Raw genomic sequence first — 26622 nt, 5'->3', positions numbered from 1 at the left:
TATATAGTAACACTCTTCTAGTGTTAAGAAAGCAAACACCCAGAGCAAGTGTATTCTATCGTCATCGTCTGCCTTACACAGAGACGAACACACACACACACACACACACACACACACACACAGTACCTTTCCGCCTCACAATGAACTCAAACTTAGCCGGCACCAGGGTGTCCAGGCTGATGTTGAGCAGGTCCAGACCGGCTTCCTTCAGCTTGGGCAGCTGCCTCGCCAGGTTCATGCCGTTGGTCGTGACGGCGATGGTCTTCAGCCCCTCCAACTGCCTCAGTTCTGCTGTACAGACAGACAGAGCGAGGGACACACGGACACGGACACACACACATACACACACACACGGACACACACACATGGACACACACACGCACGCACACACGCACGGACACACACATACACACACGGACACACACACACACACACACAGACACACACACACACACGCACGCACACGCACGCATGGACACACACATACACACACATACACGGACATGGACACACACACACACACAGACACACACACACGGACACACAGACACACACACAGACACACACACACACACACACACACACAGACACACAGACACACACACAGACACACACATACACACGCACACAGTGTTACAAAGCGATCTAAGAGAGCACACAATCCTAGAGTCATTGCTCAGTATTCTGCTTTGTCGACCACAGAAGTAACTGGGGCGTCATTGACACAGCACGCAGCTCACAACATCTCACATCACTTGCAACATTGTCTCGTAATCTCGTGTCATCATAAATGTCATGATGTCATAATAAATAAATTACAAAAGCAAACCAAGGTTCCCACACCTTCTGAAACATCAGATTCAAGCACCTTTCAAGGACTTTCAAGACTCAATTCCCTCAAATTCAAGGTCCCAACACGGCGTAGTTTGAGACAGACCTAGATGAGAATTTATATAATAGGAACTATCCGCTCACAGACAACAACTAAAAAGAGAGGCTTTAATGTAGAGGCTTGAACACTAGATGGTCTCTTGCCTTCTCTACCACAGCACAGCAAAACAATATATTGTGAAATATGTGTAAAGTTAAGCAATACAGAGAGGAGGAGCTAAGTAAAACATTTTTTTATATATTTTTTTGGGAGCGAGAGAGAGAGAGAGAGAGAGGGGAATTCAAGCACTTTCAATGACCCATGTCTATTTTTAAAAACTTTTAAGGCCTTGATTTTTTTTTCTCAAATTCACAAACTTTCAAGGATTTCAAGGACCCGTGGGAACCCTGGCAAACACTCCAAAGCTATTTGACTCTAGCTGGTTCCACCTCATAGTCATACACACAAATTAACGACCTTTGACTAAAAGTGAATCCTCCGGTCAGGTGAGTAGTCAGGTGACACCGAGTCAGGTGGGATGGTCCCTGCTGACCATCGTGTGAGCTGTGCCCACGGTCACCCTTCCTACCTAGCGGAAGATCGGATTTAGACGTTGTTTAGCCGTGACGTATCCTGTCTTTGGTTGTGCGAATTCCCCCATTCCTCTTTTCCTCTCCCAGCATATCCATAGTCACAGATCAGAGAGTACCGTCCTAAGACATCACACCACTGGATATGGGGCGGCTGTGGCGCAGGAGGTAGAGCCGCCGTCTAATGAATGCAAGGTTGGCAGATCGGAGGTTCGAGCCCCGGCTGGCCACATGCCGAAGTGTCCTTGGGCAAGACACTGAACCCCAACTTGCTCCCAGTGAGTGGGCCGGCGCCTTGCATGGTAGCTTGCCGCCATTGGTGTGTGAATGTGTGTGTGAATGGGTGAATGAGAGGCCATTGTAAAACGCTTTGGATAAAGGCGCTATATAAGTGCAGTCCATTTACCATTTACCATTCACCACTGGATATGGAGCACAGCAGAGGCATAGAGAATCCATTCCCCCCCCCCTCATGCGGACCATCTCAAACAGAAAGCATGCACAGAGAAGCCAGTTGTGAGCCATGTTACCCTATGCACTTACAAGCCTCTACGCTGGGAGTAGCCTTATGAATCATTGATCGTTTTTAAAACTATTAGATCACTGCCACAGTACAATGTCTAGAAATCCACTCAGTTATAACCTGTGCTAAGCCATTTTGCTCCTCTCTTGACTACAATGCAGTGTGGAAGTAGTCTGTCATTAGTGTTGCAAATAATAACAAGATCTAAAAGAAATCCTAAAACAGGCAAGGGTTTTCGTGCCACCTACAGAGGAATATGATCTTTTATTAGGGAGCAGAGGAGGAGTCTGAGGTTTATGTCATTCCCAAGAACCTTCACGTGCGCTTAGTTCATCGTGACGTTAGAATTCTAAGGTTCTATCTCCATTTTTGTCAAACTTGAGTTTTTTACATAATCTGATCCATTAGGTGTTTATTAATGCCTGTGTGGTGTTATTTTTTAAATGTTTACATTTTTGAGTTAGTAATTCATAAAATACAAAGGTTCCATCTCACAAAACATAATGGAAAAACTTTGACGCTCAATATCTCTGAACTGCCCTAAACGGAGATAGAACCTTATAAGTCTGAGCTCACGTCATAACACAGGGAGATTAGCCTTTTTCAGAATATTTAAGACTATGGCAGGGGACTGAGAATCTACCTACAGATCATCACCCCATCTCTGGAACAATCTTCATGTTAGGGAGTCAGATTCTAGTCTCGATTTTCAAATCTAGGCTCAAGACTCAAGATCTCTTTAGTCAGCGTTACGACGGTCTTATCCCGGCGATAAACCATCCTCGATGTCTGGCTGGCTGGCTGGCTGGCTGGCTGGCTGGCTGGCTGCCTGGCTGGTTACTCAATCCCACTCTCTCCCTCACCCTAACCAAGGTCCGTATCCTGTTACCCATCCTAACATTTCCCTTGACCATCTGACCTACCGCCGGTGACCTAACTCTCCGTAAACACTGCGTCAGTGGAAGCGGTGGAAGCGTGTGCAGCGTACACGTGCGTACATGTGCAGGGGGCCTCAGTCCACCTGCTTCCACTCAGTCATAACCTGTGCTAAACTATTTTGCTTCTCTCTTGACTACACTTCAGTATGGGAAGTAGTCTGTCATTAGTATTGCAAATTATAAAAAGATAGAAATCATAAAACCAGAAATCAGAAATCATAATCTCGTGAGCATAGAATGATAAGGTTCTATCTCCGTTTAGAGCAGTTCAAAGATATTATAAAGTTTTTACATTCCATTATGTTTTGTGAGATGGAACCTTTGTATTTTATTAATTACTAACTCAAAAAATGTCAACATTTTAAAAATAACACCACACAGGCATTAATAAACACCTAATGGATCAGATTATGTAAAAAAACTACATTTTGACAAAAATTGAGATAGAACCTTATAATTCTAACGTCACGGTGTGTAGAAGGTACTGAGTAAAACCGTTATGACCTCATAGTACATATTAATTACACATGTGGATATATAGCAATAGAGATTCATTGACACAAGCACCACTACGTGCCATACAGTACCTGGTAGTTACCAAATGCACTGAATTAATTGAGGTAAGTACCCACTGTTACCACATACTGTAGTTTCTTAGAAGTAAATAACAGCTTCAACTGGGCTGTAAAATAAAGCTTTAGCATTTTTCTCTCAACCAATGGGGACAATGAATGAATCTGAGGTCAGCATACAGTACTGTGCTTAGCATACTGGCTAACACTGGCGGACTCAATTGGGGGGGGGGGGGGGGCAGGGGGGGCGACCGCCCCTCCTGGTGCCCCCACGGTTGAAAAACGTCTCTCTTAAGTGTAGGGCTGTCCCAAACGACTATTTTTCTAACGATTAATCTATCGATTATTTGTTCGATTAGTCGGTTATTCTAACGACTAATTTAACGATTAGTCTAACGATTATTTTTTTGCTGTTCGGTTAATGTATCACTTAATTTCCCCCAAATAAATGTCAAAAACTTCTCTTATCAACATTTCAGTATTTTATTCAATTATTCTTGCACTGCAGGGCAATATTCCACACAACAAAAAAGATCCTCTCTTTCTTACAGTCCAACATAAAATATAATATTATAAAATATAAAAGTTAACTTCAAGTAAAAGGAAAAGTGCAAGTAATGCAGTAAATTCTGTAAAAAAGCGAAATTCTAACCGGAATACCGTATACCTCTCAGTAACAATCTTTAACAATAACAATCTCAATAACAAACATAACATTCTCCCCCTCTCTCTGCTCTCCCCCTCCCCCCTTAGCTCTCTCCCCCCCTCTCTCCCTTCTCCCCCCTCCACCTTAGGCATTACTGTGGAGGAATGTGAGCATGTCACACTCACACACAGACACACAGAGACAAAGATACACACACATGCGTGACACATACACATACACACACACACACACACACACACACACACACACTGACAAACTGTTCCGTTGTGAGACAAGCATCACTTACGGCCCGCGACCAGTCAGAACAGGACTGTGGTAAACACAACAGCTTAGCTAGTACTGTTTTAGGAGATAAATATGGAGATAATAGGGCTATGCCCCGGGGTAGAAACACAAGACTATAGCTGGATAAGGTCTACAGGTCATCACGGTCATTTTAAGCCGTCAGCCAGCCCGCTACGACCACGGGAAGTAATGTTAAAAGTGAAGTTACTTCTGTTAAACTGGCTATAAGCTAACATCGCTAATCGCTAACTCTCTCCGTGTTTGCACTGGTCGCAGCCATTTTGTTTATTTACGACTAACCGACGCATATTACGCAAACCGACGTATTGACGTAGTCGATGACGTCGATGACGTCGAATAATCGTAACAGCCCTACTTAAGTGCCCTTTTGAGTGGCAAAAAAGCCCTTTTGAATGGTGAAAATGAGAGGACGTGCCCTATTGGTGCCCCTCCAATGGTCTAAACTTGACCATGTGCACTGATGGGGTCCCATGTTGTGCAGTAGGTGCCCTTTTTTTCTTTTCGCCCCTGCCCTTCAAACAGCCTGAGTCCGCCACTGCTGGCTAAACCACATATTGTTCATTTACAGTAGAGAAACTGTACATGAGGGTAGAGGCGGTGTTACGGTGTAGCTTATTAACTTATTATCCTAGCCTAGGATAAGTGGAGTGACAAACCCATTGCAGTAGAGAAGGTCAGTGTAGACATGAGAAATACCTGCATGGAGTTTAACAAAGCAAAGCGCAAGGTAAGGAGGTTATGGAAGAACTTGTTTAGTAATGTTGAATGTTTAAGTCTGTGTATGAACCAACACCAAAATCTGCTTTTTCAAACCAAATAAGAGAATTGAAAACCAACCAATTGACCAATTGAGTCATACACTCCCATCACTCACTCTCTCCCTCTGCCTCCCCCCCTTTCATTTCGATTTTTGGCATTTAGCAGACGCCTTGTTCCAAAGCGACTTACAATCGATACATTTGACTAAGCAAGTGAATCATCAATCCACCAGTCGTAGCAGGAAGAGTAATCTAGCTCAGGCCCGGGGCCATTGGCAGTCTCTGTGATCAGGGTATAATACAGGAATCTGGAGGTTAATTTCAATACCTTTCTATTACTTTTTAAAGACCTTGTCAATATTTTTCCAGATTTCACCGCCACTTGGAGCTGTAAGCGTTTACATCAGTGACACCTTTAACTTAACAGTTTTAGTTTGCAATAGACTAGACCACTATCATACAACAGAATTTCGGGTTCATCTTAGTTTTTTATAAAACGAATAAATTCTGTCTAATTCAGAAAAATACCTACAAAATTCAAGACCTCGTAAAATCGTGATAAGTAGGGATGTCCTGATCCCATTTTTTCACTACCGATACCGATACCTGGGCTTCAGGTATCTGCGATATCGATACCGAACCGATATTTGTATTTATTGTTTTACTCCTGAATAATAACAAATACTTCCCCAGTATAGTCCACAACAACAGTTGGCTATTAAAGACTGCCCGCCTTTATTCAAGCAACAAAACAGTACTCTGCAGTACTCAGTCACCAACTGGTTTACAGTTAAAACAATTTAAACAGCAGCATTCAGCATTGTAGAAAAAATAGAGTTACTGTCTGATTTCTAGTTTTGGTGCCTTCAGGTTTTTATTCGATTTATCTTCTCTTACAAATGGCAAATCAATTATAGGACCCTTTTAAAAAGTGTCGTTTAGAGACGCCCGCTGGTGAGACCAGAAACCAGTCGCAGAATCGAAGGGGTGTCAACAATATCTGGTTTTCATCTTTTTTCCATAACAGGCAACTTGAAGTTTTAAAGTACCGAGTTGATATAATAAAAAACAGTTTAACGATCACTAAATACTTATAATCTGTGGATTGGATTAACTGTTCTCGTTTGCTGCAGGCTACCGGTAAGTGATAATGACTTGTAAACATACTCTCGTTTTAGGACGTGTTCAAAAGCAAGGACTGTGTGTTCTAATTATGTGTAGTTATGCAGGGCTTGACGCTTACCTTTTCCCCAGGTAGCACTGTGCTACCATGTTGACAAATTTAGTAGCACACCAAGAATTTCAGTAGCACAATGAAAGTTGTGCAATTTTCGTCAACAACGACAACAAATTATCATAATCATAACATATCAAAATGATCATAACCGGCTCTTGGCCGTAATAAAAATGGAGACTCACACAATGTAAAGGGGAAGTAAGAATATTAATTTCAGTTGGCCCACGGTTCGGTATGAACCTCGGTTTTTGGGTCACGGTTCACGGTTCGTTTTTTTTTTTTTTTTAAATGCTACTATTTATTTACAAACTTACTTTATTTTGCTTATACTTATGGAACTTTAACATTTAGACACATTCCAGAATATGACTGGTAAATTGTATAATATAAATATATATAAACAAAACACTTTCAAATGTACAAAAATGACATAAACACTTTCAAATGTGACGTGTTGTGGATTGGAACTACGGATCATAAGCTTTCAAATGATGTGTCATACATTGAAATCCGAAAAAAGATGAAGAGTCATTTGAATGTTGTTAGACGTCAGGATCAAGGACCCCAATTGAAATAAGCCAGTGGCTTTCTTGGGTTTTTATCCTGTTAGTTGACCTTGTATGTAATATGTACTTTCATGTACCTACTTCTGCAAATCTTCTAATAAAGTTTTTCAATCAATTCAATCAATCAGGCACATATAGGGTTAACCTCTTTGTAATGAAACCGGAAGCAGACGCTGCTAGCAGCTAGCGGCTAACAAAACACAGCGCTACGAACTATGAGAGCTGTATCCCATATACCCATTATGCGCATTTTAAGCGCATATAGGACTCGCGTGAAGCATTTCTGCGACACGCGTTTCTGTTCACTGTTTTCATTCCCTCATCGCTTTTACACATAAGTTTGACTGCGCATGACAGTAGTTCAGCTGTCTTTTAGTCGCACTGGTGCGATTGAATGTATTTCCAAGTCGCACAGAAATATATTCACTCGCAAATGCGACCAAAACAGTCGCACTGTCGAGCCCTGAGTTATGTGTTTTTAGCATGTACATGTTCTCTCAGTATGCTGTGATGTTATAAAAACACAGTTAGACGTTCCTAGCGATGTACCACTGTTAGCCGCTAGCTGTTAGCAGCGTTTGTTGTTGTGGTTTGGTCAGTCACTTTTCTCCTTGTTGCATTCCCATTCGGTACATTCAAATACTCGTGCCGTCTTAAAAAAAAATCCGATTTCAATGTATGACGCATCATTTGAAAGCTTACCATCTGTAGTTTCAGACTATGTAAATAACCGAAACATTACTTAAGCAAATGGTTTATGATTTCACCAGCTGGCATCATGACATTGTCAGACTACACACAGGTAGCTACTAGCCAACTCTCTCTAGACCACTGACTACTACTGTTGTCATTACGTGAGTGACACGCCAGATCGGGCACGCAGATCGCAGCCTATTTTTTTTCGGGTGCGATCTGCGATCCAGCATTCAGGACCAATATCGCAGCAATATGCGATATCAATATCGGATCGGGACATCCCTAGTGATAAGACTTTTTAATACTTATTAAGGGTCTTGATTTTCCCAAAATGTATTCATCAACTTTTAATACTTTTCAAGACACCGCGGATACCCTGTGTATCACAAGGAAGGAAAACGTTTTGGTTTTTCTTTCCTCACCGATGATGTGCAGGACGTCGGGGCGGATGAGGGGTTCTCCCCCGGTGAGGCGGATCTTCTCCACACCCTCCCTCACGAACAGGCGGGCCACGGTCAGAATCTCCGCTGTGGACAGGAGCTGGGCCCGGGGCGTGAGCGTCACCCCCTCCTCCGGCATACAGTACTGGCCTGCAGGGAGCGACGGAGGGCTCACATGAACTCAGCTCGTCAAAGCAGCATTTTAATATGAATGAATATTAATCTAATGTTCAGAAGAAGTCTTTTTTCCATATAAAAAAAGAATGTCTTTGAACAATAGTTCGTGAGCTTAGAATGATAAGAATGAGGTTCTATCATTCTTACTTACTTGTATGAGAAAATAAATCTTAGAGAGGATTCATGATGATGGGCACCAAGGGCTGGTGAAGTCATGAGTTTAGAATGATAAGGTTCTATCTCCGTTTAGGGTAGTTCAGAGATATTGAGTGTCAAAGTTTTTACATTCCATTATGTTCTGTGAAATGGAACCTTTGTATTTTATTAATTACTAACTCAAAAAATGTTGACATTTTAAAAATAAACACCACACAGGCATTAATAAACACCTAATGGATCAGATTATGTAAAAAAACTAAATTTTGACAAGAATGGAGATAAAACCTTATAATTCTAACGTCACGACTTGTTTTGTTTTTAAGTCTGAAGTAGTATGACACCAGGCTTGCCTAGTTACTGAATTAAAGATGTATCTCTTTAAAGGGAGGTAAGTAGGTCATTGGGCATGATTCCCACTTCCATTGAAAGAGAGACGTACGGAGTCCCCCTGGGGTCACATGGTAGAAAGAAAATATTTGATGTGTGAATCCGTTCCCTCGGTTTAGTAATTCATTCCCTCGGTTTAGTAATTTGTTAGGGTTATGGTTATGGTTAGGGTTAGGCCCTACGAGCCAGAACGATCGCAAGGATTAGGGTTAGGGTTAGAATCCTTGCGATCGTTCTGGCTCATAGGGCCTAACCCTAACCATAACCCTAACCCTAACGGATTACTAAACCGAGGGAACGGATTACTAAACCGAGGGAACGAATTACTAAACAGAGGGAACGGATAACTAAACCGAGGGAACGAATTACTAAACTGAGGGAACGGATTCACACATCAAATATTTGTTTCCTACCATGTGACCCCAGGGGGGCTCCGTAGAGACGCCCATAAGAGATAGCTAGATAATAATGCCATTACCTTTACAAGTCAAATAGTAAAAGCTCTAAATGGGCTTTCGTTAGTTTACATGACTTTCTGTAAGGCGAGAAACATGAGAAACATGAGTGTCTGCCTTGCAGTCTAACCAAGGGTGCATGAATTGAAGAAAAAACTAGGTGTTTCTATATAATATAAATATAAATATTTCAGCATTAAAAGCCCTAATTGGAGTAAACCCAGTGTTTGGTGAAACATTTTTAATTGGAGTAAATAATGATTCAGGGTGCGTTCTTTTGTGTGTTTTATTTGTAACTCTCTCTAAAACCTACAGAGGAAATTAAAAGGAAAGAAAAAAGTATTTAAAGTCCTCTTCCGAGTACTCACAGCGGAGGTTGCACTTCTCTGTCAGAGAGATACGCAGGTAGTTGTGTCTACGACCAAACCCGTCCGTGAGAAAGGCTGAGAAAGGCAGGACATCCTTGTTCAACCTCCGCCTCTGGCCCCCTGGGACAGTCAGCTCCTAATGATGGACAAGAACATACAGTAGAGACAAGAACATACAGTAGAGACAAGAACATACAGTAGAGCACATACAGTAGAGACAAGAACATACAGTAGAGACAAGAACATACAGTAGGGCTCAGCAAACAAGGACAGGGCCGTCTGTTGTTCTTCCTGCACACAGGTAAACATATCCAGGATCCAGCAGCGTCGTCGTGCTCGCGCAAACAAACCCGGCGAAAGTTTTACTTGCTCCGGACAAGTAAAACGGCGTTAATGTCGAACCCTGGTGTCGTCCTCAACAAATCTTTTGGGTGGTTTGGTTGTATAACCTGTACAATAAGTGAATGTAGCCAATTCAATTTCATTAATTCCGTAACCGATTTGATTTGGTCATCTCTCTTACCGATTTGGTGACAGAATTACCAGTTTTAAATCACTTTAATCATGAACTAAATCGATATCAGTAAAAACAGCACAAGCATTCTGTAGGTCGACCTATACTTCCACCTCGCTCCTCATGAGGCATAGACATTTGAAAATATCTTACACTTATGTGGGTTTTTGGTAACAGAATGAGACAAAAAATATAGACTTATAGCCCTATATAACCCTAACCCTAGCTTTCATATGACACCCAATTTTATATATGCTCTGATGAATTTCACATTTTGGTCGTCAGGGGTCCTGTTACACGGAACTGCCTGTATCTAAACAACGCTTTCTGGTAGACTTTGATAAAACCTCCGTTTGCTTAAAACACACAGGCCTAATGCATACCTAAAGGTTTGCTAGTATCTTTTCAAAAAAACACTAATGCTCTCAGTCTACAGTGTGGAAATGCATTTCGATTCACTTAATGCAATTATTGCTAAGATAATGGTGCCTCAGTATCGGGCTGGTAGACCAAGCAAATTGCAAACAGGCTGGTAGACCAAGCAAGACTTCTACATTGGATGACCAAAGAACAGTGGCGGACTCAGGCTGTTTGAAGGGCAGGGGCGAAAAGAAAAAAAGGGCACCTACTGCACAACATGGGACCCCATCAGTGCACATGGTCAAGTTTAGACCATTGGAGGGGCACCAATAGGGAATGTCCTCTCATTTTCGCCACTCAAAAGGGCATTTTTGCCACTCAAAAGGGCACTTAAGAGAGACGTTTTTCAACCGTGGGGGCACCAGGAGGGGCAGTCGCCCCCCCTGCCCCCCCCCCCCCCCCCCCCCCCCTTGAGCCCGCCAGTGCCAAAGAATGCTCGCCATGATTGCGAAATTACTTTTGGCTACCATAACATAGGGGGACTATGCATACAAAGTGGTGTGAGAAGGTCTACTTTAAGAATAGTAATTGGTTGATGTCAAATCCACACTTTTGGAGTGTAGAGCCAAAAGAAAAACAAAAGAAAACATGCTCCACTCTCCAATGACTTAGCTCAGGGCACTGTAGGTCCAGGGTGTCCAGGACTGAACTCGTAGGCTTCCGTACTCTGTGTGACAGCTTGTTTACCGCACTGCCCCGTCGGAGTCCAATACTTCGGCAATATCGATCAGTCAATTCAAAAACGGTAACGCACTAACGGCGCGCCTGGGTCACGTTATTCCAGAGTAGGAGATGTGCGTAGGTCACACACCTTCCTTATCTCACACGTGACGCGTTGTTGCAAATGTATTAACATTAGACACTCATGTGACCATTACATTAGATCAGATACCTGCGAATCGTTTTTCTTTGCTATACAATAGCACAGTGGTGCGATTACCAATTACAACTACTTAGTACAGGTATTGAAATATAATAGTCTACTATTGTCTTACCTGCGTGGTCCCAATGTTCTCTGCAATATTGAGGTTATGCGCTGTACTTGTGTTTGCGAGAGATATGATGGGTTCAAGTTCGTTTTCCTTTTGCGCACTGGAATACCCTCGCCGCATCTTCTCTGTGTTGCCTGCTGAGAATAGTTTCGCAAGCTGCGTTGACAAGGCCCTAACGTCAGCATGTCTGCCTGACACAAAGCGGCAGCACTTGCTGGCTTGGAAAGCCATAGCGAGAATTCTTACTTAACAGTCAAAATATCAGTTAACTGTCCTAAAAGTGTCAAAGGAAGACCCTTAGCAGCCAATAATGACATTGCGTGTTCAGAGTAGCAGGACGCACGCTCGAGAGGGAGTGGTCCTCTACAGCCAATCGTCTCAAACTGCAACTTTACAGCATTCTGGGTAGTGTAGTTTAACTCTTCTGTAGTTTTACATACATACAGTACTGGAGCATTTAGCATTTCAGTTGTGCAAACCAGGTATTTTCACCATCTACTAAGTGAAGCAATTACTGACGCATATGTAAACAAATATTTACTAACTAGTATAGTTGTTTGCATGTAAATAGCAGTATAAAAGCAGTTACTGTACAATAATGACCAATAATTACCCTACTGTAGTCTACACTCTACATTATCATGAACATCTTTCACCTTTGACCTTCAATGTCAACCGAAAGAAACAGTGTTTATTTACACAGGGAGTTTGCCCAATACTGTCAGGCAGTTAAACATTTACCCTCTCTTACTTGAAGTAAGAGAAAGGTCCTTGCAGGTGTGATGCTCCAGAAATGTGATGTATCGAGACTAGTGAAGTATCTTGACTTTAAAATAATTTGGTTGAAATAGATCACGAGTAAAACTTCGGAGTTAGTCTGAGACTAATACTTTTGATTATTAATCAAAATTACAATTACAGAGTTACAGCACTCCTCTTTGATGGTGGGAGAGCTTCGACTCAGCGGGTCTGGGGGTGAAAAGAGGAGGAATTTCCCTTTGTTCACACATTAAATACCCTCAATGATATGCAAGTACAAGTCTTTGAATGGTAAATGGTAATGGTAAATGGACTGCACTTATATAGCGCCTTTTTTGCTGCTCCAAAGTGCTTTACAACGGCCTCTCATTCACCCATTCACACACCAATATATATATAGTATATACAGGCCTATCACATTACTTAGAGATAGTCAAGGTGTGAAAAGGGTCAGGCCACATAGTGTCACTCAGGTTAAAGGTCACAGGAAGATAGGCCATCTTAAAATAAACATGTGAGACAATGCCTTGACCATGTGGCCTAAGACAAAGGAATGCTGAGTCATAAAACCTCCTTGGCAGGAGAATCCTTACAGAACTATACAAGTCTATAAATCGTGAGCTTAGAATTATAAGGTTCTATCTCCGTTTAGGGTAGTTCAGAGATATTGAGCGTGAACGTTTTTACATTCCATTGTGTTTTGTGAGATGGAACCTTTGCATTTTATTAATTACTAACTACATTTTTTTTTACATTTTAAAAATAACACCACACAGGCATTAATAAACACCTAATGGATCAGATTATGTAAAAAACGAAATCTTTACAAAAATTTAGATTTTTAAGAACCTTATAATTCTAACGTCACGAGAGTGTAGAGAGAGCCAACCAATCAGTGTGGTGGCCTGGGATATCACAGGATATCATTACACTGGCACAACAGTGTACATTCTGCACAGAGGACAGGAACACACAGAGAGAGGAGCCACTGATGCCAAGCGTGTTTCCTTCCAGGCCATGGGTGAGTACAATAAGGTTTATAATAATAAACCGCAGACCATGTTATCCTGGATTGCCCGGTGTACCACCCACCCAACGGGATGCATGGTCTGTCGGTATTAGATGACGAGACGATGACGTGGCTTCTGGAGGGGTGTCCTGAAATATAGCCAGGGTGAGCCCCTCAACCAGGTCTCGAGGTGGTAAAAGGGTAGCCCCTCGGCCCCGAGCCTGGTGGAGTGGAGAGGAAACAACAACCCATACGCCGAAGTACAATAAGCAAAACTACTTGGTAGAGACAGATTACTATTCAATATTTCTAGAGATTCTTACCCTCCCTACCACAACAAGCAGTCAGGTCATAGCCAAGACGAAGGCCACTTTTGCATGTTATGGCGTGCCAGACGTGTTGGTTAGTGATAATGGGCCTCAGCAGGTAGGAACAGTAAGTAAGTAAGTAAGTAAGTAAGTAAGTAAGTAAAATGTATTTGTACAGCACCTTTCCCAGACCAAGGGTCACAAAGTGCTTTAACATATAGAGAAACATAATAAAGAAGAAACTTAATAAAACATAATAAAAGAGCGAAAGTCATAGCAGGTTAAAATAGGCAAACAAGTGAAAATAAGAACAAGTAACAGACAACAGGTGTACAACAATATCAACAGGACACAGAAAGACAGGCTTTTGGGGCTTAAAAATGTGCAGAAAGGTGTCGTGTTTAACTTAAGCATTTAGTGTTCAGGTTTGCTTTCAGTCACTTGGAGATTAATTGTCACAGACATTTAAACCAGGGGTGCTCACATTTAACACCCCACTGTAGTGTTGTGGCCACCAGGGGGGCTGTGGTGCAGGAGGTAGAGCCGCCGTCTAATGATCACAAGGTTGGCAGATCAGCGGTTCGATGAGCGGGCCAGAGCCTTGCATGGCAGCTTGCCGCCTGTTACGACCCCCTAGATCAGGGGTGCCCACACTTTTTTGAACCAAGATCTACTGTTCAAGTAGCCAGTCTGCCAAGATCTACCGGTCTAGTTTCAACATCGCAAACGTACACGCACGTACTACAAACACACACACAGTTCCCAGCCTGCATAGTAAACTCACAATACACTTTCTCTCTCTCTGTCACACAGCCACACAGAAGACCATCACAAACCCTCCCTCTTTGCTATTCTCGCTCACACACACACACACACACACACACACACACACACACACATTTGCCAGTCTGCATAGGGAGCCATAGCACAAACCCTCCCTCTCTCTCCCCTTCCTCTCTCTCCCTCTCTTACACACACACACACACACACACACACACACACACACACACACACACACACACACACACACACACACACACACACACACACACACTCACTCACACACTGACAGCCAGTCTGCAGTACCATAGCCAACTACTGATCCAACAAACAGAAAAGTAAACCAGATACAAAACAGGTAGCTCCCTAGTTTGAAAGGAGGAAATAAATCAAATCAAATAAAATACTATTTTATTTGTATAGCGCATTTCTTACAAGATGCAACTCAATGCGCTTCACATAATAAACATTCTCAGTCAATCAGTCAATCAATAATCAATACTGACAGAGCCGCAAGCAGGCAAAAGTAAAAACCTGTACACTATGTAGCCAGGAAAATTCCCTTGCAGCCCTCTACACCCGGCACAAGGACGGCCAAGCAGGTGCCCCGGCGGCGGAACAGACCAGGCACACGGGGCAGCCGGGGGCCCCCAAGGGGAGGCCCAAGGACCACCGGCGCAAAGCAAGCAAGCAAGGGCAAAAAACCTGTACACCATGTATCCAGGAAAAGTTCCATTGCATATTATACAACACAATAAAGATAAAGATAGCATAGTGATCCTAGTTCTATAATGTCCAATGTCTCCCTTAGTAACAAAAGGCGACATTGAATAAGTAGGTTTTGAGGTCTCGCTTAAACATTTCCTGAGTTTTAGACAACCTCAGGCCCTCAGGTAGGGTGTTCCACAATCTAGGAGCATATGCTAAAAGCTGATCCTCCAAATCTCTTAGTCCTAGCCTCTGGCACTATTAGAAGTTCCGTGCCACTAGACCTTAGGAGTCTAGCTGGTGTGTATCTTATGAGCATGTCCACCAAGTAATTGGGCGCGTCGCAGTGGAGTGATTTATAGACTAATAAAAGGATCTTAACGTCTATTCTATAACTGACAGGGAGCCAGTGTAGTGATCTCAAGACAGGTGTGATGTGCACTCTTCGTTTGGTCCTAGTAAGGACACGAGCAGCAGCATTCTGAACCATTTGTAGTCTATTTAGCATTTTTTTGGGGAGACCTGTCAGGAGAGCATTACAGTAATCTAGCCTACTCGTAACAAACGCATGCATTAATTTTTCAGTGTCTGTCTGGGAGAGAAATGATTGTACCTTAGTGATGTTTCTTAAATGGTAGAAGGATGTTTTAATAGTATTTTTAATATGAGTTTCAAAATGTAGATCTGGGTCAATTATGACACCAAGATTCCTAGCCTGACACTTAGTGTTGAGAGCTAGTTTTTTCGAATGTGCAGATAATTTCTCTCTCCCAGTTTTCTCGCCAATGATCAATACCTCTGTTTTTTCTTGATTGAGTTGGAGAAAATGTTGTGTCATCCAAATATTAATATCAGCAATACAATCTATCAGGTGGTCGATCATCTCGTAGTCGTACTCCACAGGTTGCGCTATAATTTTTTGACTTATGGTCACCAAGGGCTACAAAGCCAAGTAAGTCCTGAACCAGTTTAAGACCGGACCTGAGAGGCCAACCCAGTTTTCAAGTCTCTCAATAAGTATGGAATGGTCTACCGTATCAAAGGCTGCACTTAAGTCTAAGAGTACAAGAATCAAGAGTTTTTTCGAGTCTGCATTTATCCTAAGGTCATTAGTTACCTTAAGCAAAGCGGTTTCTGTGCTGTGGTATGATCGGAAACCTGACTGAAGTGGGTCATACCTATTATTTAAGACTAAGAATTCATGAAGCTGTTTATACGCTGCCTTTTCTAAAATGTTGCTTAGAAAAGTGAGATTGGATATTGGTCTACAGTTTTTTGGATCAGAAGGATCTAGGTTACTTTTCTTCAGGGTGGGTCTAACCAGGGCAGTTTTAAGCGCCACTGGAAATATCCCTTTAAGTAGGGAGTGATTTACAATGCCTAGTATGTCATCAGACACAGATTCAAAAATGTCCTTAAAAAAGGTGGTAGGAATAGGGTCAAGAGGACACGTAGACGGTTTAAGCTGTGACACAATTTTACCTAATGTTTCCGTACTAATCATGGTGAACATGCTCATAGTCATGTTCTGTGGTGGCGGATCTATAGTGTTACACAAACCTAGTCTTTCCTGAGTAATACACATTCTAATATTTGTTATCTTATCCCTGAAGTGGGCTGCAAATTCCTCGCATTTGGTGACAGAGGCTGCGCCGTCTAGAGTTCTAGGAGCAGGGTTTACAAGGCAATCAATTGTCGAGAACAAGACCCTGGGGTTATTCTTGTTTGTAGATATTATATTTGAGAAGTGATTTTTTTTCTAGCATTTCGCATTGCACACTCTTTCTCCATCTGCGATCAGCTTTCCTACATGTTCTCTTTAGGAGATTTATTTCACTGTTACGCCATGGTGCTCTCCTCTTGGCTCCAACCTTTTTTAGTTTGGTAGGTGCCAGGGAGTCTAGGACCATTTTTACTTTATTGTTAAAGGTAATTACTAAGTCTTTTCATATAAGTTGTATGTTATTGGATGGAAGTTGTATGTTATTGGTTTCTTACTTGGTCCAGCTTCCCCACTCATTTGTATAACCTTTCTTGAGTATTACATAGTAAATAGTAGAAATTGGAAGGCTAACTAGGTAATTAGTCTCGCCGGTATTTTGTATTTTGTAGTTGGCGCTGTTGACTGCGCATGTGTGGTGAACCGTGTGTTAGGTGAAAAGATCAGATCTCAGACTGGCTTACCTGTACGTCAATCAAGTGGCAAAAGCCATAGTGAGGATGGATGATAGGCGACCTTTTTTTTCTTTTTTTCTTTTCTCCTTTTGGGTTTTGTTCAATGCCATGTGATCTACCCATACTACCTTTGCGATCGACCGGTCGATTGCGATCGAAGTATTGGGCACCCCTGTCCTAGATGGTCTAGGCTCTAGGGAATAGGGGGGGGTAACAATTAAATAAAACCGGGGGGACAAGAAACAGAGGAGAAGGGCAATGTAAAATAAACAAGATTTATTGTAGAATTAACAAAAACTAGTTTCCGTGAAACTCTTGAACTCAAAACTACTCTATAAAACAAAGAGCGAATGGATTATAGCATTAATAGTAATAAAGAATAAAGTAAATTAACCGGCCTAGTGTTAATCTAATCTAACTAATCAAAATACAAATAAGACTACTAAACACAAACTACAAAACTAAGGTATACAAAACTACAGCTGCATCTAACAATAACCAACACAAGAACAACTCGGGAGTTGTTGTCTGGCCCACTGGCACCATCACTGTGTCTCTCCCAGGCTTTTATCCTCCCTCCACCCTTGATGCACACCTGTGCTCAATCAGGCCATCACCATGGCAATTGGTAGGAGGAAGGACAATCACCTGGGAGAGAACACAAAAAACTAACAAAACACAGGACTACACACTACGGACGTAACACCGCCATTGGTGTGTGAATGTTTTGATTGATTGAATTGATTGAAAACTTTATTAGAAGGTTTGCAGAAGTAGGTACATGAAAGTACATATTACATACAAGGTCAACTAAAAGGATAAAAACCCAAGAAAGCCACTGGCTTATTTCAATTGGGGTCCTTGATTCTCAATTCATCGTTACATGTAAGACAGACAAAAGAAAAAAACTAGTACTATCTACAAGATAATACAGACAAATAACTATTACTATCTACAAGATAAACATACATCCATCATGGGAAGAACAGTACAACAAAACATACGGTATGTACAGCGGGTAGGACAGGTGGGGACATACACCACAGGTGGGGGCGGGGGACAAAACACAAAGTATGTACAGTGGGTAGTTCGGGTCTTTTAATCTGATTTTTGATTTAGAGGGTCCAGTTACGGATTGCAGCCTCCTGTAAATGTTTTTTGAGAGTGGTTTTGAAGGTGGGCAGTGTTTTGCACTCCTTTAAGATTATAGGAAGGGCGTTCCACATTTTTACTGCATAGTTTGCAAACGAGTTTAACCCCTTGTTTGTGGTGCAACGCGGTTGAACGTGGTTCGTGGAGCTTCCTCTGGTGTTGTATGTGTGGACGTTGTTCACTTTTTGGAAGTATGTTGACAGGTACTTGGGTGTCTTTGTGGTGTAGCGTATCTTGAAGACCAGGCCCAGTGCAAGCTGCTGCACTCTGTCAACTACTCGTAGCCAATCAAGGCTCAAAAAATGAGCAGCGGTTAGATGTGTCCTAGGGTTGAGGCCTAGCAGAAGCCTAACCAGTTTATTTTGGGCTGTCTGGAGTCTTGTTTTATGGGCCTTTGTGGTTCTATAGTACCATGATGTTACAGCATAGTCGAAGTGACATTGAATGAGAGCTCCTGATAGGGTCCTCAGTGTGTTTTTACTGACAAGTGAGGATATCCTGTACAAGAATCTAGTTCTATGGTTCACTTTTTTGATTACTTTTGCTGCCATTTTATCTCCGGAAAGATTTGCCTCTAAGATGGAGCCCAGGTATGTAATATCCTCTTTTCTTGTGATATTAATGTTACCCACTTTTATTTTTAAAATTTCAGCCTTTCTGAGTTTAGATGGGGATCCGTATAGGATGGTTTCAGTTTTACCTAGGTGTATTGATAGTTTATTGTCAGCTAGCCAGATGCAGATTCTACTCAGTTCAGTGCTTAGCGCTTTTTCCACCTGCAATATGTCCCTGTCAGAGACCAGCAGAGCCGAGTCAACCGCGAACAGGAACAAATTGCAATCACATGCTGATGACATGTCATTCACATATATTAGGAACAGTAAAGGTCCTAATATGCTTCCTTGTGGAACGCCGCATGTCACTGGGAGGGGGGGGGACAGTGTTCCGTTCACACTAACCACCTGTTCCCTCCCCTCTAAGTAGGATTGCATCCAGCTCACCGATGTTCTATCGAACCCAATTGCTTTCAGTTTATCTAACAATATGTGGTGATCTACTGTGTCGAAGGCCTTCTGGAGGTCCAGCATGACCATGCCGCAGTACTTGCCCGAGTCCACCTCATGGTTGATGTGGTCGTTCAAATAGAGAAGGCATGTGTCAGTGGAATGGGATGTTCTGAATCCTGATTGAAATTCATACATCAGATTTTTTTCGGTAAGGTACCTATCAACCTGTTCATAAACTATTTTTTCCATAAGTTTCGAGATGGAATTAAGAATAGAAACAGGTCGGTAGTTGCCTGGGTCTAATTTGCTTCCTTTTTTATACAGTGGGGTTACCCTTGCTATTTTAAAGTCAAGGGGGACGTGTCCCTGTTTGATGGAGAGGTTTATTATGTGGGTGATGATTGGGGTAATGGAGGCAGCTGAGTCTTTTAGAAATCTGGCTGGAATATTGTCATGGCCCGTGGCCTTTTCTGAGTGTAGAGCGCCCAGCTTTTTAAACACCTCATCGTTTGACACCATGGAGAGTTTAAAATCATCTTTGCGTACACCCAGTTTATTGTAGAACGCACGGATGTGCTCTACACCATAACGCCCTGAGTGGGGTGGTAGATTGTTAACTAATTTAGTGGCTATGGTTGTAAAGAAAGTGTTTAAGCACTTAGCCACATCCAGCTTGTCTGTAAGGAGAGAATCTCCAGATTTTATGCTGATGTTTGTAGACCTGGTTTTGAGTTTTTGACTGCAACCTAGTTGGCTATTAACACTAGAACAGCCGTGAGGTGTTAAACAGCACCAGTGAGTACAAAAAAAATTCTACCTTTGCACTCGATCACATTTCAGGACCCTCCTTTCATGACTTTTCCTAGATATGTGCGTTCTACCACCCAGCATTTTTACATTTTCAAAATCGAGTTAGTATAAAGCGTTTTAGCAGTATTTCTGTGTGTGTCTGTGTACTTGTGGCTGCCATCTATTTCTCCAAGCCTGCAATTCTCTTTTATATCAGCAGAGGTAGCAAGGGGGCACACACTGTGCTCAAATTCAGGCTTCAGTGCTGAATGAGACACAGTGCATAAGACTGATAGATAGATAGATAGATAGATAAATAGATAGATAGATAAATACTTTATTTATCCCCGTGGGGAAATTCATTTTGCCACGCCACTCCACTAAAAACCACACATAACAACACAACACAACATAAAGGACAGACAACAACACTGGGCCAGCCATGTACAGTATATAAAAAACAGTGAGATCTGATATAAAAGTGGATTAAAAGGATGGCTATAGTTATTTATATTAAAATACTAAAAAAGTGATGATGGTGATTAAAATAAATAATAAATACAGATTCAGGAGCCTTGACCCCGACTGCTACTTTAGTTTCCATTGAACAGTCTTAGTGCAGCCGGGATAAATGATTTTTTATATCGCTCCGTCCGGGAGCGGATCGTAATGAACCGCCCTCTGCGGCGGCTGCTGGTTTGCCCAGCGAGGACATGATGGAGGGGGTGGTTGGGGTTGTCCCTGATGGACAGCAGCTTACTCCTAGTCCTTCTCTCCACCACCGTCCCCAGAGAGTCCAGGCTCCTTCCCACCACTGAACCCGCCTTTTTTACGAGCTTGTCCAGCCGTCCGGTATCCCTCTTGGTGATGTTTCCCCCCCAGCAGACTGCAGCGTAGAAGAGAATGCTGGCCATGACAGACTGGTAAAACATGGCCAGCATCTCTCCACACACTTCAAAAGACCTAAGTCTTCTTAAGAAGTACAGCCTGCTCTGGCCCTTCTTATAAAGTGCCTCTGTGTTGGTGGACCAGTCCAGTTTGTCGTCCAGATGCACCCCCAGGTACTTGTAGGTCTTCACCACCTCGATATCCTCGCCCCGGATGTTAATGGGCAACCGAGGTGGCTTAGACCTACGGAAGTCTATAACTAGCTCCTTGGTCTTAGTTTGGTTGAGGAGCAGACCATTCCTCTCGCTCCAGACGCTGAAGGCTCCTATCAGATCCCTGTACTCCCCCTCCCGTCCATCCCTCACGCACGCCACTATGGCTGTATCGTCAGAGTACTTCTGTACGTGGCAGGACTCAGAGTTGTGTTTGAAGTCTGATGTGTACAGGGTGAACAGGAAGGGAGCCAGCACAGTTCCCTGCGGAGCCCCGGTGTTGCTCACTACTGTGTCCGAGACACAGTTCCCCAGCCTGACTGACTGTGGCCGTCCAGTGAGGTAGTCCATGATCCAGGATGTAGTGGAGGGATCAACCCCCATACCTGAGAGCTTCTCTCGGAGTAGAAGAGGCTGGATGGTGTTAAAGGCACTTGAAAAGTCAAAGAACATTATCCTCACCTGACTTCCCGGCTCATCCAGGTAGGAGTAAGCACGATGGAGGAGGTAGAGGACAGCGTCATCCACACCAACTTTTTCCTGATACCCGAACTGCAGGGGATCACGTGCATGTTCAGTCTGTGGTCTCAGATGTCTCAGAAACAGCCGCTCCAGTGTCTTCATACTATGTGAAGTGAGGGCAACCGGTCTGTAGTCGTTGAGCTCGGCCGGGCGCCCAGTTTTGGGTACTGGCACGAGACATGATGTTTTCCACAGAACCGGCACCGTCCCTGACTGTAAACTCAGGTTGAAGAGCTTCTGGAGGGGCTCAGCCAGTTGGTCTGCACAGACCTTCAGCAGCCGCGAGCACACCCCATCAGGACCCGCCGCCTTTCCAGGGTGCAGCCTCTTCAGCTCCGCCCTTACCTCCTCCACTGTGAGGGACAAGGGGGGGGGGCTTGGTGGGAGAGGGGGGGAGAGGAGGGGAAGGGGAGGGGAGGGGAGGGGGGGGGGGGAGGGAGGGGGGAGGGGAGGGGAAGGGGGCCCAGCCGTGCTGCCGAGCCTGTAGCTGTGGGATGTGGGGGAGGCTGGTGAAGCGGGAGAGGTAGTGGGAGGGGCAGCAGGGACAGAGTAGGCACCGGCCGCTGAGTCAAACCTGTTAAAAAAGTGGTTGAGCTCATTGGCCTTAGCCAAGTCTGGGACCGCTGCCTGACTGTTCTTCCGTTTGTAGCCGGTGATGGTCTTCATCCCCTTCCACACCTCTCTGGTGTTGCTGTGTTGCAGCTTCCTCTCCACCTTGTTCTTATAGTCCACCTTGGCCTGTTTCATACTCCTCTTCAGCTCTTGTTGTATCAGCCTGCGCTTGTCTCTGTCCCCCTCTCTATAGGCAGCCTTTTTTTGATTCAGTAGTAGCTTGATGTTAGAGGTAATCCATGGTTTATTGTTTGGAAAGCAACGCACCGTCCTCGTCGGAACAATCATGTCCCTGCACCATGTCAAATAGTCAGTGCAGCAGTCAACCATCCTGTCCACAGCTGTGCGCCCCCTATTACCTTCTGTGTTCTGTAGTTCCACCCAGTCTGTGCATTCATAACAGGCCCTGAGGGTCTCACAGGCCTCCGGTGTCCACTTCCTGAGTGTCCTGGTGGTCACAGGCTGCCTCATAACACAGGGTTTGTAGGAGGGCTGGAGTAGGACCAGGTTGTGATCTGACCTGCCAAGTGGTGGGAGTGCTGAGACAGTGTATGCCTCCTTGGCATTTGCATACAGTAGGTCGAGGGTCTTATTCTCTCTGGTGGGACAGTCAACATACTGCACAAATCCAGTTAGGTGATGAGACAGGCTGACATGGTTGAAATCCCCCGAGATTACAATGAATGCATCGGGGTGCTGGGTCTGAATTCTCGCGACAGTATCGTGGATGACGTCACACGCTGTTGCCGGAACCGCTCTCGGAGGAACATACACAACAATTGCAACGTTGTGAGAAAACTCTCTCGGAACATAATATGGTCGGAGTCCAACTACCAATAGTTCAGCATCCTGACAGCATATCCTCTCCTTCACCGTGACATGACCCGGATTACACCAGCGATTATTCACGTACAGGATCAGTCCCCCACCTTTACTCTTGCCACTCGTCCTCGCATCTCTGTCCGCTCGCACTGCAGTGAAGCCGGCTATCTCCACACATGAGTCGGCGATGTTGTCATTTAGCCAGCTCTCTGAGAAGCACATCAGGCTGCACTCCCGATACACTGGATTATGCATCACGAGTGCCTCCAACTCGTCACATTTGTTGGGTAAGGAGTTAACATTTCCCATTACGATTGATGGTAGAAACGGCTTGTATCTCCACCGCCTCCTCGATTTAGCTTTTAGCTTCGCTCCAGCTCTGCACCCCCGGTATTTCTTCTTCCGTAGTTCCTTCGGTAATGAGTGTTTGAAACCCTCATGTTTTGCAGTCTCTCTTAGTGCAAAGAGGGCACTTCTAGTATAAACAACTCTGGCTGAGGTTGTAACATTAGACATTATACAAAAACAAAAAACCGACAAACATTAGAAACAGAGCAGCGAGACCTGCTGCCGCTCAGAACGGCGCAACCGTGACCGACCGTGACCGACCATCACTTTTTCTGATATTTGTGTTTATATATAGGCTACAATAACAATCAAAATAAGATATGTATATGTGCAGACAGTTATGAAAATGATAAACTGTACAGTATGTCTCCCAGTCAAGGACCCCAATTGAAATAAGCCAGTGGCTTTCTTGGGTTTTTATCCTGTTAGTTGACCTTGTATGTAATATGTACTTTCATGTACCTACTTCTGCAAATCTTCTAATAAAGTTTTCAATCAATCAATCAATCAATGTTCGTTCAGACAATACAACCAAAGGCGTAAAAATACTGATGTTCTCATAATGTAATTATATATATAGCTAAATTAGACTGTAGACTGCTATGGAGGTATATTGAAACCAATATATAGATTATATATATAGATTATATATACAACCTGATTGGATTAAATAAGATTCTGTTGTGATTGTGTTGACATTGTTATGATTGCAAAATAAATCTTGGTTATGTAATGTGTAAAGAACATGATGACACGAATGCCTATTATGATGATATGCAAAAGGGACAATCTGTCTATGAATCTTGGTTCAATCAAGGTTGTACATAGATATACGCAGATTCATATTTGGATAGTTGATTTTGGCACCATTGTATAGTAGCCAATTGCAGAGAGTATACATTATTTTGTTTGTTTACTGCACATTATAAATGAAATGATGTGTATTAATTATTTTTGTTGGTTTGAATCCTCACTGTGTTCATGTGTCTGCTGATGTTAGGGCCGGCGTGAAGTTCACGACAAATAAACAGACTGTGTGAAGCTCATAACTATGATAACACAATATTGCAATATTTATTACTATTCTTTTTTAATAATGATAATCAACTTTCATTCATTAGTAAAGCTCCCGCAGTCTCAATCAATCTCCTCTCCATATATAGCATTTAATCTGTTCCATAGTTCGTTCTCAGCTGACTCAAGCTTCATCAGATTGCTCTAATAATTTCCCCACTTCTCTGCTTATAGGAACTTTATGCATTTTAGAGAAACATGCAGAGCATGTATTTGACAAAGAAACGTGTAGGCTAAGAACTAGTTTCTAAAGTGAGTTACAATCACTTGATGGTTGATACACGGGGGAGGGTAATCTTATTGATCGTTTCCCATTAGCAAACAATAGCTGCCAATTCATGAGCGAGCCAAGCGGGTTTCAAAGCTGCCAAGCGGGTTTCAAAGCTGCCAAGCAGGTTTCAACGCTTACAAGCTTACAGCAGTCGATTGTCTGCTGATGTTACGGGCACGGCTGGCGTGAAGTTCACGACAAATAAACAGACGTTATCACTGTGAAGCTCATAACTATGATAACACAATATTGCAATATTTATTACTATTATTTTTGTATAATAATAATCAACCATCATTCGTTAGTAATGAAAACTCCCGCAGTTCCGATCAATCTCCTCTCCACTTTACACATTACATAACCAAGATCTCTTTTGACATCACAACAATGTCAACACAATCACAACAGAATCTTATTTTATCCAACCAGGTTTTATATTTTGATTATGACATCATGTCTTTCAACATTGTCACACTTTTCATTACACACATTAGCGGATTTATCATTCTGTACTCTTTCTCTCCTTTCTTTCATGTATTTTCTTTTCTTTTTCTCAATTAGTAGTCTCCTAATCTCGCTACAGTTTGAGCGAGACTGTAACTGTCATTGTTTGAATGAATGAATGAATGAATGGTCTTTATTTGTCATTGATATAGTACAGGTACCAAACAACGAAATTTGGGAGGGGGGGCTCCCCTGGTGCTAGGAAACTAGGTGCTAGGAACTGGTGCTATAACTGTGTTCATGTTATAATGTTTAGTGAACGAACAATTGTTGGGTGTTTGCCACAAATCGGAATTATCTTGCCGTGAAATGTACATCAAATAACATGATGTCGGCGATCTACTAGAACTGCGGGACGACTGCAATGTAGGCTACCATATATATCTGCCATATCATACCGTTTTATATTGAAAAATATGATGGTAAATAAATACATGTGGGACCGATGTATGATATGGCAGAGGTGTGGTGTGTATCAGTCTGTCTCGTTCCAGCGAGTCAACTCGTGTTGACTCAATAAGACATGCGCTTGATGGGGGGAGGGTTGATGGCTGGCTCTCGATCGTTTCCGATCAATGAACAAAGACATCGGGTTCCCCCGCAGTCACAGTGCTACATGAAAATATCTAGCCACACACCACATAGCATACCTCCGCCCTATATGTATTTATCATCATATTTCTCAATATAAAACGGAGGTACGATATATGGCAGATATATGTATGGTATATTATGGCAGTTTCTGGCGCCTGTCCCGTTCTGTTGTTCAAAGAATATAATATAAAACGCATCACTGCACTGCTGTCTGTCCTGTGTTGTTTTGTTTGCATTGCATTTTAGCACAGTGCGCCGATTAGATAGAAGATGTTCTACAGAGGGTGATGTAACCCCTCCCTCCCCTCCCTTCCCCCACCCCTCCCCTGCTGTTGTGTCTCGATACCTGGTCAACACAGCTTGGGATTCCAAGGAAATTACTTGGAACTATGTGTGAAAGGGACAACATTGCAATATATATTACAGTTATTTTTTAATAATGATAATCAACT

The 26622-nt window shown here is 42.9% G+C and overlaps 1 protein-coding gene across 2 annotated transcripts in view; it reads right to left on the bottom strand.

Moving 5' to 3' along the window:
• Nucleotides 1-11868, bottom strand: part of mocs1 (molybdenum cofactor synthesis 1) — a 29895-nt gene extending 18027 nt beyond the window's left edge. For both annotated transcript variants that reach the window (XM_080545385.1, XM_080545386.1), the window contains exons 1-4: nucleotides 11640-11868; nucleotides 9711-9846; nucleotides 8147-8314; nucleotides 127-291 (exon numbers count right to left, since the gene is read on the bottom strand). In XM_080545385.1, coding sequence (XP_080401511.1) covers nucleotides 127-291; nucleotides 8147-8314; nucleotides 9711-9846; nucleotides 11640-11867 — 697 coding nt within the window. In that variant the 5' untranslated portion in view covers nucleotide 11868. The remainder of the gene's footprint in view (nucleotides 1-126; nucleotides 292-8146; nucleotides 8315-9710; nucleotides 9847-11639) is intronic.
• Nucleotides 11869-26622: the final 14754 nt, after the last annotated feature.

Source organism: Nansenia antarctica (genome assembly GCF_963989245.1).
Source record: "Nansenia antarctica genome assembly, chromosome: 1".
NCBI classification, from domain to species: domain Eukaryota; kingdom Metazoa; phylum Chordata; class Actinopteri; order Argentiniformes; family Microstomatidae; genus Nansenia; species Nansenia antarctica.
The sequence above is the reverse complement of the archived record's forward strand: the minus strand, read 5'-3'. Positions and strand labels throughout refer to the sequence as shown.